Below are 12345 nucleotides of genomic sequence, written 5' to 3' on the forward strand. Positions count from 1 at the left end.
TAAAAGTTGCAAAACCTTTGTCTTATTTTTATCAATGAATTTATTTTCAAAGTAGTATTAGTAATATTCCCTGCTTTCATCTAGTATATAACAAGTCTTAACTATATGTTTACAGAGAAATGTAGGTCATGTTTATGTTACCTGTTCTGTATTAAGAAAAAGACAATTTGGCACAGCAAAATAAAGTATTCATTTTCTGAGCAGAAAAATAAATGTGCCTTTTCACAATCCAACTCACACAGAAAACTTTAAAAAATAAACATATTTTATTTTCATAGTTATATTTGATTTTTTACAGAACTATTTCTCTCTCAAACTAGTAAGTTTTAACCCTCTGTAGTAATTTTGGTTCGAACAAATATCTGGACAATCTTTTTCCGTATTTCCTTGGTCTTCACAGTATAAACTATGGGGTTTAGCACAGGGGGGACAAGAAGGTAGGCATTTGCCATAAGGGCATGAGTTAGTGGTGATAGGTGCTTTCCAAAGCGATGGATGACTGACACCCCAATCAATGGCACGTAGAAGATAAGTACAGCACAGATGTGTGAAACACAAGTGTTGAGAGCCTTCAGCCGGCCCTCCCCAGAGGCAATAGCCATCACCGTTCGGAGTATGAACACATAGGAGAAGAGGATAGAGAGGGAGTCGGAACCCTTCGTAAAGATGACAGCTATAAGGCCATAGAGACTGTTGACACGGGTGCTGGCACAGGCAAGGCGCATGACATCTTGATGGAGGCAGAAGGAGTGGGAGAGGATGTTAGAGTGGTAAAACGGGAGCCTCTTGATGAGGAAAGGCACGGGGAAGACCACACAGACTGCTCTTGACAAGATGAGTATCCCTATTTTACAGACCACACCATTGGTTAAAATGGTGCCATATCTGAGAGGGCTCCAGATCGCTATAACACGATCGATGGCCATTGCAACTAGTACTCCTGACTCAATGGCTGAGAAGGTGTGAATGAAGTACATCTGGACAAGACAACCATCAAAGGTAATGAATTTGTAGTTAAACCAGAATATGCCAAGCATAGAGGGCAGAGTACAAAGGGTGAGCCCCATGTCCGCAAATGCCAGCATACACAGAAAGTAGTACATGGGAATGTGCAGAGATGATTCAGACTTGATGGTAGAGATGATAATACCATTGCCAAAGAGAGCAATGACATATATCGCACCCAATGGGAATGCCATCCAATAATACTTCTGCTCAAGTCCAGGAATTCCAGTTAAGACAAAGTATGGATGCTGGAATTGGGAGTGGTTATGATCTGCCATGAAGTCAATGTGATATAGGCATGGAGAGGAATCTTTGGGAATCCTGATAAGTGGCTTCCTAAAAAGACAATGGTAGATTTATTGGTGTGTCACAATCTGACCTCCCTAAGAGTACATACAGGATTATATTTCCTCGTGAGTGTGAATGTGAAGTAACTGAAATGACCACACTAAGGAAGATCTTGTTTGAAGACAATTCTAATGGCCCATGGAAAATGACACACTCAGGTACACATCAGCCACAGTCAGCTTAAAGAATACAGTGTACTACCAATCTAAAAATAACCCCCCCTTTCCTATCCTTCCTTCCCCATCAATATTCTATAGGTTGACTAATCAGCTGCCAAGGAGATAGATCATCCTCCTTGAAAATCTTTCAACCTTAAGACAAAGTTTTCTTAATTAATTGATTAGATTCAAGATTACTAAGAAGCTGAGAAGCACACATCTTATAAAAGAACCTAGCTCTCCCTAAGCAAATTCTATGTGACTTACATCTAGGGCAATACAGTGCCAGTGACTGATTGAGGGTACATTACACAGTACAATTCTAATGATAGTAGTATAAAATATGAATTTCTGATTGTCATAATGATTGTCACTCACACCAGTCACACTCCTTGTGCCCAAGGCTCTTAAAATGCCTAGTTCATATTTGTATGTTTCTACTCAAAGCACGTTTCTTTGTCCTTCTGAGTCTGCATGTAAGCACAGATTTGTCCTGAATCCAAATACTTCAGCCACAACAAACACCAAAATGAAAGTCTTTGTCTCTTCTAAATTGCTGTGATACTAGTAAAAGGCAGAATGAATCATGGTCATGGAAGCAACAGAAAATCCTTTCCAGAGTAAGCTATTTATTCTGTCAATATAGGCTACATTGGGGCTCCCCCAAAGATCATATCATATTTTGGGTTTTATTTCTAAAGCACACTTATCATGTAACACGCCCTGATTGGGGGAGAGGTATGGACACCTTAATGGAAATCTGTAGTAAACACTTGTATTACCAGAACCAATGTCTATGTTTTTTTTCCAAAGAACCCCATGAGAAAGTAAAGGTATGTTTCTCAGCCAGAACCAGAACATTCCCTAAAGGATCACTGTGAAGAAAAAATGATAATACAGCTTGGTATCATGACAATTGAGAAAAAGCATGTGTTGTTACTATTACTATTGGTTTTTATGTTTTTCTTGATCTTGTTGTTTCGGGAGGTTTTTTTTTTTTTTTTTTGAGGCACTGTTCTTTGTCAGTCATTGTAAATTGTAGCTGGTAGATTCCCCCCAACACAAAGAATCATATTTAATTAATATCCCTTGTAATTAAAAACAATTTTGCCCTCTGCTCTGCTATTATTAAGCAGCTCACCCTGTGATAGTGTACCCATTCCTGGTTGATTCTCTGACATGAAAGAAGAGTATATTATAACTTCTTATAATTGTGCTCTAACTCAGAATTCTCTCTCCAGAAGATTTCTTACTGAGTTAAGACATTTACTACTTCTGTGCAATGGCCATTTCTTTCCATTATGCTAATGAAATGCTATTGACTATGTTAAAATATTCCATCTTTTATATTTGTGTTTTATGTATACATTTTCTATCTCTCCAATAAGTTATTGTATCAGATATTTGTACCTGAGTGCTTTTTGAGAATGAAAATTCCTATCAAGGCAAATACCTGTAATACAGAGTGGTGATAAAAGAAATTTTAAGAGGTGAGCAAGTAAAAGAGGGTAAGTAGGGTGAAAGAAAAGAAAGAGAAGGGAAAAACAGAAATTAAAGGAGTAGTAGAGATAAAATGATGCATTTAATAATTTATTAATAAAATTTGGAATCCTAGGGAATTATCATTCTTTGATATCATTCTTTCATTCATTTTAGGAACAAAAATTGCATGAGAACAAGTGATAAGGAAATGCGTAGCCTTGTTGAGAATTATGGCTAAGTGCCAGAGAAATTGCACACTCAGTCAGAAAAGGTAAAGTCACTGCAGCCCTTGGCAGAGACCCCTTCTGACATGAATCTTCAAGTCTTGCTATTTATCTAAATTACCCAAGATTTAGACAACAGATGGAACTCAACTCTGTTCTCTGAAGATTGTGCTCTTGGACCCAAAGCTGTGGCTTGGGCAGTTTGATGGAGCCCTGGCCTTCTGCCTTCTGTACTGCCTCCCTTCTGGTTTCCACCAGGAAGCACCAGGCAATGTAAACATTCTGCATCTGCACATTAGGCTCCTCCTAGTCTTGCAGCTTCAACTGCACATCTTATGTTGAAGAAGCAGATGGAATTTATGTTATCAGAGTAGCCACAAAGTAACAAAAATGAACTTTAATTTTCTGTAAAGCAGTAACTTCTGGGAGTCTAGGCACCCTGGGTATTGGTAGAAAATAGATTATGGCTAAGATTGGAATTAAAAGGAGAAATTTACCATTCATTATTTCCAGATGTATAAAGCACAGGCAAAACTAAAGAAATAAGTATAAAATAAAACTCTCCTGCATAGAATAATTGTAGCCAACTGCACTTGATAAAGCCATGAATGCCCACCGCAAGAATAAACTTCCAAATGTGATTCCAAATACAGAAATAAGCTCACTGTAACCCATAGATGACATTCATCTTCTGCCAGCATTAACTCCATGGTTGAAATCCATTGCTTCAAAGTTGGTGTGTTCACTCTGGAAGACAGTCTGTAACCCACTTACACCAATAGACTACAGAAGTTCAGTTTCACAACTTTCCCTTAAAGCAGATGTTAGTGGGAATGAGAACAAGTAGAAGTGACCAGGAAAGAGAACAACACACAGCTGTAGGCTGTGTTCATTGAGAAATTAAAGCTAAGAGAGTTTAGATAAAAAAAAAACAAACACTCTAGAATGCTGCTGTAGAGCTATCTTAAAACTTCTTTCCATGACCAACTTTATCTTCTCTTTTTCTCTCACTCTTACCTGACAGTTGAGTGGACCCTAACTATGTAAAGATATTAAACAGCACAGCAGAGGTTCACCTTGCAAAACCATTGCCATGGCACCATTAGGACTTTTATGTACTGATCTACTCCAGCAATCTCCCCTTTATTGTGCCATAGAGACTTTTGAAGATCCCCTGGGCTTCCAAAACAGAGACCTCTCTAGGGCAACCAAACCATCCCCAGTCACTTAGGTCTAAAAAATGAGATAATGCTGTGGGCACTACTTAGTAAGTGGGGAAGTTCCAGAATCTGGTTACTACCCTATAACATCTTTTAATGGTCAATGTAGCTATCTCACAGTTTCCATATAATGAACAAATGTTATTCAATGTTATTTACCTCAAAATGCATCCAAATTTTTTTAAACCTCAAAGAAAAGTACTTTCATTACTACTCCATTTGAAGAAAATTCCAAAGTTATAATTATTTTCTCATTTTTTTTCTTGTACTTCACCTTCATTTTTCAGCCATCAATACCCATCTAGCAAATTTAGTCATAAGTCATGACCTTTACAAAAGGCAAGCAAGAGGACATTTGGGAAGTCAATAATCAATGTCTCCATCAATAAAGAGGGAATAAATTATACAATATCCGATTAGCATTTCAAATAACAAAAGAGTAATATATCAACATCAATCACAATAAACATCATCTATAATGTTATTTACTGAATTTATTCATACTTTAGTCTTTCATACACATGGGTTTTCATAAATTTGGTAAGTAAATTGTCCTTTCATTCAGAAAAGATCACATTAGGACTTGGTAAATTTGTAGAAATTGAATTGCAGAAATCACACAGTAAAATAACCCCCCAAAATCACTTTAAGACTTGGTAATTTGTAGGAATTTAAATTGCAGAAATAATACAGTACAGAAGTAGCAGAGAGGAGCACATCTTGAGTCCTGAGATCTTGAAGGGCAGGAAGAAATGATGGCAAAAAAATGAAAGTCATGTTCTGAGCCCAGCTCCACACCTGCTATCCTTCTATCTGCATGTTAGTTGCAGATTTATTCATCAATGATGCAGAAATTCCCACACTGAGTTTCCAGACTCAACGTTCTTCTTTGCATCACACAATCATGTGGTAGTATGATGGATGATCAGGCTAATAACATGAAGGTCTGCTCTGCTCCCAGCATCTATATTCCAGTGCTCTTAGTAAATATGCCATCTCACCGTACAGCTGTACTGTTAATCAGTTTTTTTCTCATTCCAGACACATAAGTGTTGGCATAATTGAATCACCATAATTTTATTTTAAATGCTTAATCAGTATTATTTAATTACTTATCCAAGTCAATCAAGTGTATCTCTATGGAATCTAATTTATGTTGCCTTTCTGTCATGCCATATCAGCACAAGTATAAAACTTTAACAAATATCATTGAATTTTATTATAACATGTTGACTGATAAAAAAAACACAGCTTTATATCCACCAATATATTACTAATCATTTACTGTAGTGCTATATTATTTGTGATTTATTAAAACTTCCCTGAGGATTCAGAAAACAACGTCAGTCACAAAGCCATAGAAGCCAGGCACACACCTTTAATCCTAGAAGTCAGAAGCTAGGAGGTGGTGGTACACACCTTTAATCCTAGGGCTCAGGATTAAGAGGTAGATAGATCTCTCTGAGTTCAAGGCCATGCAGGGATACTTGAGACTGAATCAATCTAAAAGAGTAGCAGATAACATGCCTTTAATCCCAGCACTAGAGAGGTATAAAAGATAGAATCTGGGTCTTCAGTATTCAGTAGGAGGCATTCATTCTCCAGCAGCACTGAAAATAGGAGCATTCAGTCTCCAGCCATGCTGAGGAGAGGCCTCAGTCTGAGACTTGATGAAGAGCTCGTGCATGGATCAAGCACTTTCAGCCTGAGCTTGAGATGAAAGCTAATGGCTGGCTGCTTTGCTTCCTTGATCTTCAACTTGAACCCCAATATCAGTCTCTGGTCCCTTTTATTTTTCATGTTACAATTTATTTAACTTTCTAACTCAGTGGAAAACAAAATCCATTATTGATATCATGATATACTTCTCTAAACAATAAGAGGTAGGCTACCCAAAGACCTTCTCTCTCTCTCTCTCTCTCTCTCTCTCTCTCTCTCTCTCTCTCTCTCTCTCTCTCTCTCTCTGTTCCCCTAGACCAATGATTCTAAACCTATGAGTCACAACTATTTTGGAGTTGAATGATGCTTAGGTGTATGACAGGGGTCGCCAAAGATCACAGTATCAAATTTGCAGTTCTGAAGTAGAAACCAATATAATTTTACAGTGGGGGTCACCACAACATGTGGAACAGTTTTGAAGGGTTGCAGCATTAAGAAGGTTGAGAGCCAGTGCCCTAGTCCCAATACCTCAGTCTCAACCCTAGTGTTGCAACAGATCCCCAGCTGCAGCCTCCCCAGCCCCTGCCTATATCTCCTGTGAATCCCACTGACCATCTTCTAACCTCCCTCCCCTATTCATTGCTGTGTCACAGCCTCCAACTCCAGTAGGCACACACTGCTAGGCCATTCCTGCCAGAAAACCAGATAGGCTGCCACAGACCTTCTCCCCGCTCTTTGTTCCTCCAGACCCAGTCCTTCAGGTTTTTTTCCCCTAGTGCTGTAACAGAACACCAGCAGCAGCCTCCATTCCCTCCAGCCCACATCCCCTGTAGATCCCACTGATCATCACTTCTAGCCTCCCTTATGCTACTAGTTCCTGTATCCTAGCTACCAACACCAGTAGGCATTGCTTGTGAACACACCAGCTGAGCAGGTCAGTAGAACAGGCAACACACAGCCATCGTGCTCTCCAAAAATCTTGAGATGAATCAGAAAGCAAGGAACAAAACATGTACCCAACAAAGACAAATCCAGAAATCAACACCTAGACCTATAGTCATCTCAAACTCAGATGCCTAGTTGCAGTGTAAAAACACAATCAGTGACAGCAAGGACAATATATCTCCACTAAAACCCAGCTATCCTACTACAGCAGGCCATGAGCATTCCAACACAGCTGAAGCATCAGAAAAGTGATATGATAATGATAGAAGTTCCTAAAGAGAAAATGAGTAAGTCCCTTAAATAAATTCAGGAAAACACAAACAAACAATTGAAGGAAATGAGTAAATCCCTTAAAGACAGCCAAGAAAAAACAAACTTAAAAGGAAGGGAATAAAATGGTTTAAGACCTGAAAGTAGAAATAGAAGCAATTAAAAAATGCAAACTGAGAGAATTCTTTTTTCTCCTTTTTTATTCTTCTCTCATTCATAACATCTCCACCACACTTTCACCTCCTTTCTTTCTTCCCAGTCCTTTCCCCCAACCTCCACTCTTCCCCAGATCCACTCCTCCTCCCCTTCCCTACAGAAAAGGGCAGGCCTCTCAGGGAGGTCAACTGAACATGGCTTACTTATCATGTTGCAAGAAAACTAGGAACATCCCCTCATATTATGGCCTGATGAGGCAACACCATAGGAGGAAAAGGGTCCAAAACATAGGCAAGAATCAGAGACAGATCCAGATCTTACTGTTAAAATCTTGTGCCCCACAAGAACCCCAAGCTGCACAACCATAATATATGTAGAGGACCTGGGTCATGCAGGCTCCCTGATTGTCAGTTCAGTCTCTGTGAGTACCTGTGAGCCATGATTAGTTAACTCTGTGGGCCATTTTCTTGTGGTGCCCTTGACCCCTCTGGCTTCAACAATCCTTCCTTGCCTTCTTCCACAGGATTCCCCAAAGTCCAGCCAATGTTTGACTATGGATCTGCATCTGTTCCCATCAGTTGCTGGATGACACCTCTCTGATGATCATTATTCTAGGCTCTTGGCTACATATATAGCAGAAATCAGAAATCATTGCATTGGTTTTTTGACAACTTGTGTTTGGCTCTATCCTAGGTCTCTGGGCTATTGAGCCTTTGGTTTCTGGCCTTCAAGATAGTGTCAGACATGGGCTCCCTCTCATGGTATGGGTCTCATGTTGGACAAGTTATTGGAATGGCCACTCCCACAAGTTCTAACCCAGATGTCCCTCAACCAAAAAATGGATAAAGAAAATGTGATATATTTACACAATGGAGTGTTACTCAATGTTTTTTAAATGACATCATGAAATCTTCAGGCAAATGGATGGAATTAGAACAAAATCATCCTGAGTGAGATAACCCAGACCTAGAAAGACAAACATGGCATTTACTCACTCATAAGTGGATATTATCTGTAAAATAAATGATAACTATAGGTGGAAGTTTCTGTCCAGCCTGGTCCCACAGACTTTACACCAAATAAACACACAAAGACATATTAATTATAAAACTGTTGGGTCAATGGCTAGGGTTTCTCATTGGCTAGCTCTCTCTCTCTTAAATATTAACCCATTTCTATTAATCTATGGATTGCCATGAAGCTGTGGCTTACCCTTAATCTAGCGTGTTACACCTTCGGCAACATGACATCTCTTTTCCAGCCTCTCTGCTGTATTCTCCTTTTACACTTCCTGTCTGGCTACTGGACAATCAGTGTTTTATTCATCAACCAATAAGAGAAACATATATACAGAAGGACATTCCCCCATCAGATAACCATGCTACAATCCACAGACACAGATAGGCTAAGTAACAAGGAGGGATCAAGGTGTGGGGGAACACATGGCTCTCCCTTGGAAAGGGAAATAGATTAGATTTTGTGGTTGAACTACTGGCAGGTGGGAATGGGAACAGGAGAATCAAGTAGGGGTATGGAGGAATAGAATACTGGGAGAGACAACCTGGAATGGGGGGCAGCGCATTTCACAAGTGAGGTAGAATTCTAGTGCAATGGAAACTCCCAGTAATCCACAAAGATGACCCTAACTAAGACTCCCTGGGCGTTTTATGTCAGGAATTTTTTACATTGAACATTTTCTTTGACTAATGTATCCATTTCTTCTGTTGTATCATCAGTGCCTGAGATTCTCTCTTACATCTCTTGTATTCTCTTGATGAATGTTGCCTCTGTAGTTCCTGTTTACATTCCTACACTTTGCATTTCCAAAATTCCCTCAGTTTTGTACCACATTTACCACAGCACATCTTGCAGGCAGGACAAATTGTAGGTTGAAGGTTTTGTGGCTGGGTTGGTATCCCAATCACTCACAGGAAATCTTGTCTGATTATTGAAGGTGGAAGGCTCAGGGAGTCTGTGACACTATAAAAACACCAAACCCAAGAATAGTCAGAATAGAGGAAGGACAAGAATCCCAGATCAAAGGCCCATAAAAATATTTTCTAGAAAACCATAGAAGAAAATTTCCTTAAACTAAAGGAGATTGCTATCAAATTACAAACAAAGCATACACCAAATAGACAGGGCCAGAAAAGAATGTCCCCTTGGCACATAATAATCAAACTAAACATACAGAATAGAGAATATTAAAAGCTTGAATGGAAAAAGACCAAGTAATATATAAAGGCAGATTTATTAGAATTACCAATGGAGACTCTAAGGACCTATACAGATGTCCTGAAGACTGTAAGAAACCATGAATGCCAACTCAGACTGCTATACCTAGTAAAATTTCCAATGACCAAAGATGGAGAAAATAAGATATTCCATGCTAACATTAAATTTAAACAATATCTATCTACAAAATCAAACCCTACAGAAAGCGTTAGAAGCAAAATTCAAACCTAAGGAGGTTAACTACAACCAGGAAAACACAGGAAATAAATAATCTCATACTAGGAAAACCAAAAGGGAAACATTAATGCACATGCATGTGCGCTCTCTCTTCTCTCTCTCTCTTCTCTCTCTCTCTCTCTCTCTCTCTCTCTCTCTCTCTCTCTCTCTCTCTCACACACACACACACACCACACACACACACACATACACACACACACACACACACACACACACACACACACACACACCAGCAACAACATTGACAAAATAACAGAAATCATTGGTCATTGATATCTCTCAATATTTATGGTCTGAAATCCCCCCCAAAAAAACAGAATAAAAGAATCCTGCCTTCTGCTGCATCCAAGAAACACACCTCAAAACATTAACTGTGGTATGTATTCACTTATAAGTAGATGTTAGCCATTAAGTAAATGCTAACCAAGGCACAATCCATAGAACCAGAGAGATTATGTAAAGATGAGGGATTGGGCGGGGAGGGAAACATGGATCTCCCTGGGAAGGGAAAATTGAATAGATTTTACAGGTAAAATCTGGGTACAGGAGTACAGTACAGACTGGGGGAAGATGGGTACAGGAGTACAGTAAGGGTACAGTAAGGATCATGTGGGGAGGGGAGATGAGATGGAGGGAGAGAGTGCACAGGGAGACTTCTGGAATTGAGAGGCATTTGAGGGTATAGTGGGAAATTACCAATACAGAGTCAGGTAGAAATATAAGGGTATTTAATAGGGAAAGGCCTTACTTACAGAGCAACCTAGCCAGCCGGCGGGGCAGCAGTCTGTACAGCAAGAAGCAAAGTGAAACCGAAAGAGCAAACACAGTCACACTACATCACTCTGACCACGCCCTCACAAGCGTGATCAGGCACACCTGTAGCCAGCCCCTAAGAAGGCATGGCTACAGCTTCCCCTACATGAGGGTTCTTGTGTAACCCTAGCACAGTAGAAACTTCCTGTACTCTATGAAGGTGATACTAATGAGGACACCTAGTAATGGGGATACAGAGCCTCAACTGGTCATTTTTTGTAACAGGCAAGGTTTCCAGTGGAGGGAAGAATTGCATTCAATTGAGTTGTTGGCCAAGGGGGTCCCATGAAAATCACCAACTCAGCCACAAAATCTTTGACCTATAAGCTGTCCTGCCTGTAAAATTGGCTAAGGCAATGGCTGCACAGAATTTGTGTGAGTAGTCAACCAACTTCTGGTTGGACTTAAAGCCCATTCCACAAGAAGGAACCAACACCCACCACTGTTTGGATAATCAAGAACCAGAGACTAGATTGCCTAGAGACTTAGGGCAAAACCAAAAAGGATTGTTCTAAAAAAATGAAATGATAGATCAAAGAGGTTTCCTCTAGCAACAGATGGGAAAGATGCAGGGACCCACAGTCAGACCTTATGTGGAGAGAGAGACTAAATTAGAGGTCTCCATCTAATCCCTTCACTAAGTGCTCAGGAAATCCTACAGAAGAGGCAGAAAGGTTGTGAGAATCTGAAGGGATGGAGGATACCACGAGAACAAAGCCCTCTGAATCTACTAAGCTAGGCTCACACAAACTCACAGAGACTTAAACAGCAAATACAAGGCCTATATCAGGTCCTCGGCATATGTATTGTATCTGTTAGCTTAGTATTTCCATGGGACTTCGGACTATGAGAATGAGTGGGTCTCTGACTCACTGCTTGTTCTTGGGACTCTTTCCCTCCTGTTGCCATGTCCAACTTGATATGAAAGTTTTTCTTTATCTTATTATATTTTATTTTGATTAGATACAGGGGAGATGATGAGACACAGAGAGAAGTAGAGGTAGGGCAAACTGTAATCAGGATATATGTATGAGAAAAGAATCTATTTTCATTAAAAGATAGACAATACATGACACATTTTGATAAAGTATTTCCTAAACATTTCAATATTAACCTCTCCCCTTTCTAAGGATATTAGTCTATTCATGCTTTCTACTTAGACTTGTTCATCATTTTTTTCATTTCAAAAACAGGTTTATTTGTTTATTATCTTTTTCCAATTCTTTTATTTCCTTTAGCTATGAGTGAGAAATGAAGGGTTCTCAAATTATATGCTTGTGAGGTTTTTTTTAGAAGTGTTAACAAACAATATTTGATACTGGCTAAAACTGATTAGATGGGTTTTTAGTACAGGTAACTAATCAATTCTATTATTATGCAAACTAAATTGTATGAGGACCTTATGAAAATCCTAGTCAAGGCAAGCTGATAATATAATAATTCATTTACAAATAATTTGTAGGAGTATTTAATACTTCTATATACCCTTGAGTGGTTTTCTTAATATCTATGAAATCATGTCTTTTCCCCAAAAGACACTTTTTGAGACAGGGTATTATGTAGCCCATGCTGGCCTCAAATTTGCTATACAGC

At 39.2% G+C, this 12345-nt stretch overlaps 1 protein-coding gene across 1 annotated transcript; it reads right to left on the bottom strand.

Moving 5' to 3' along the window:
• Positions 1–326: 326 nt before the first annotated feature.
• LOC100759558 (olfactory receptor 51H1) lies at positions 327–1283 on the bottom strand. The gene has a single exon (XM_027407981.1). It carries the CDS (start codon positions 1281–1283, stop codon positions 327–329), a length of 957 nt encoding a protein of 318 aa, XP_027263782.1.
• Positions 1284–12345: the final 11062 nt, after the last annotated feature.

Source organism: Cricetulus griseus, chromosome 3, assembly GCF_003668045.3.
Source record: "Cricetulus griseus strain 17A/GY chromosome 3, alternate assembly CriGri-PICRH-1.0, whole genome shotgun sequence".
Classification (NCBI taxonomy): domain Eukaryota; kingdom Metazoa; phylum Chordata; class Mammalia; order Rodentia; family Cricetidae; genus Cricetulus; species Cricetulus griseus.

What these genes read in the sequence shown, in the direction of transcription:
- LOC100759558 (XM_027407981.1), bottom strand. Translation starts at nt 1,283, where the DNA reads ATGGCAGATCATAACCACTCCCAATTCCAGCATCCATACTTTGTCTTA.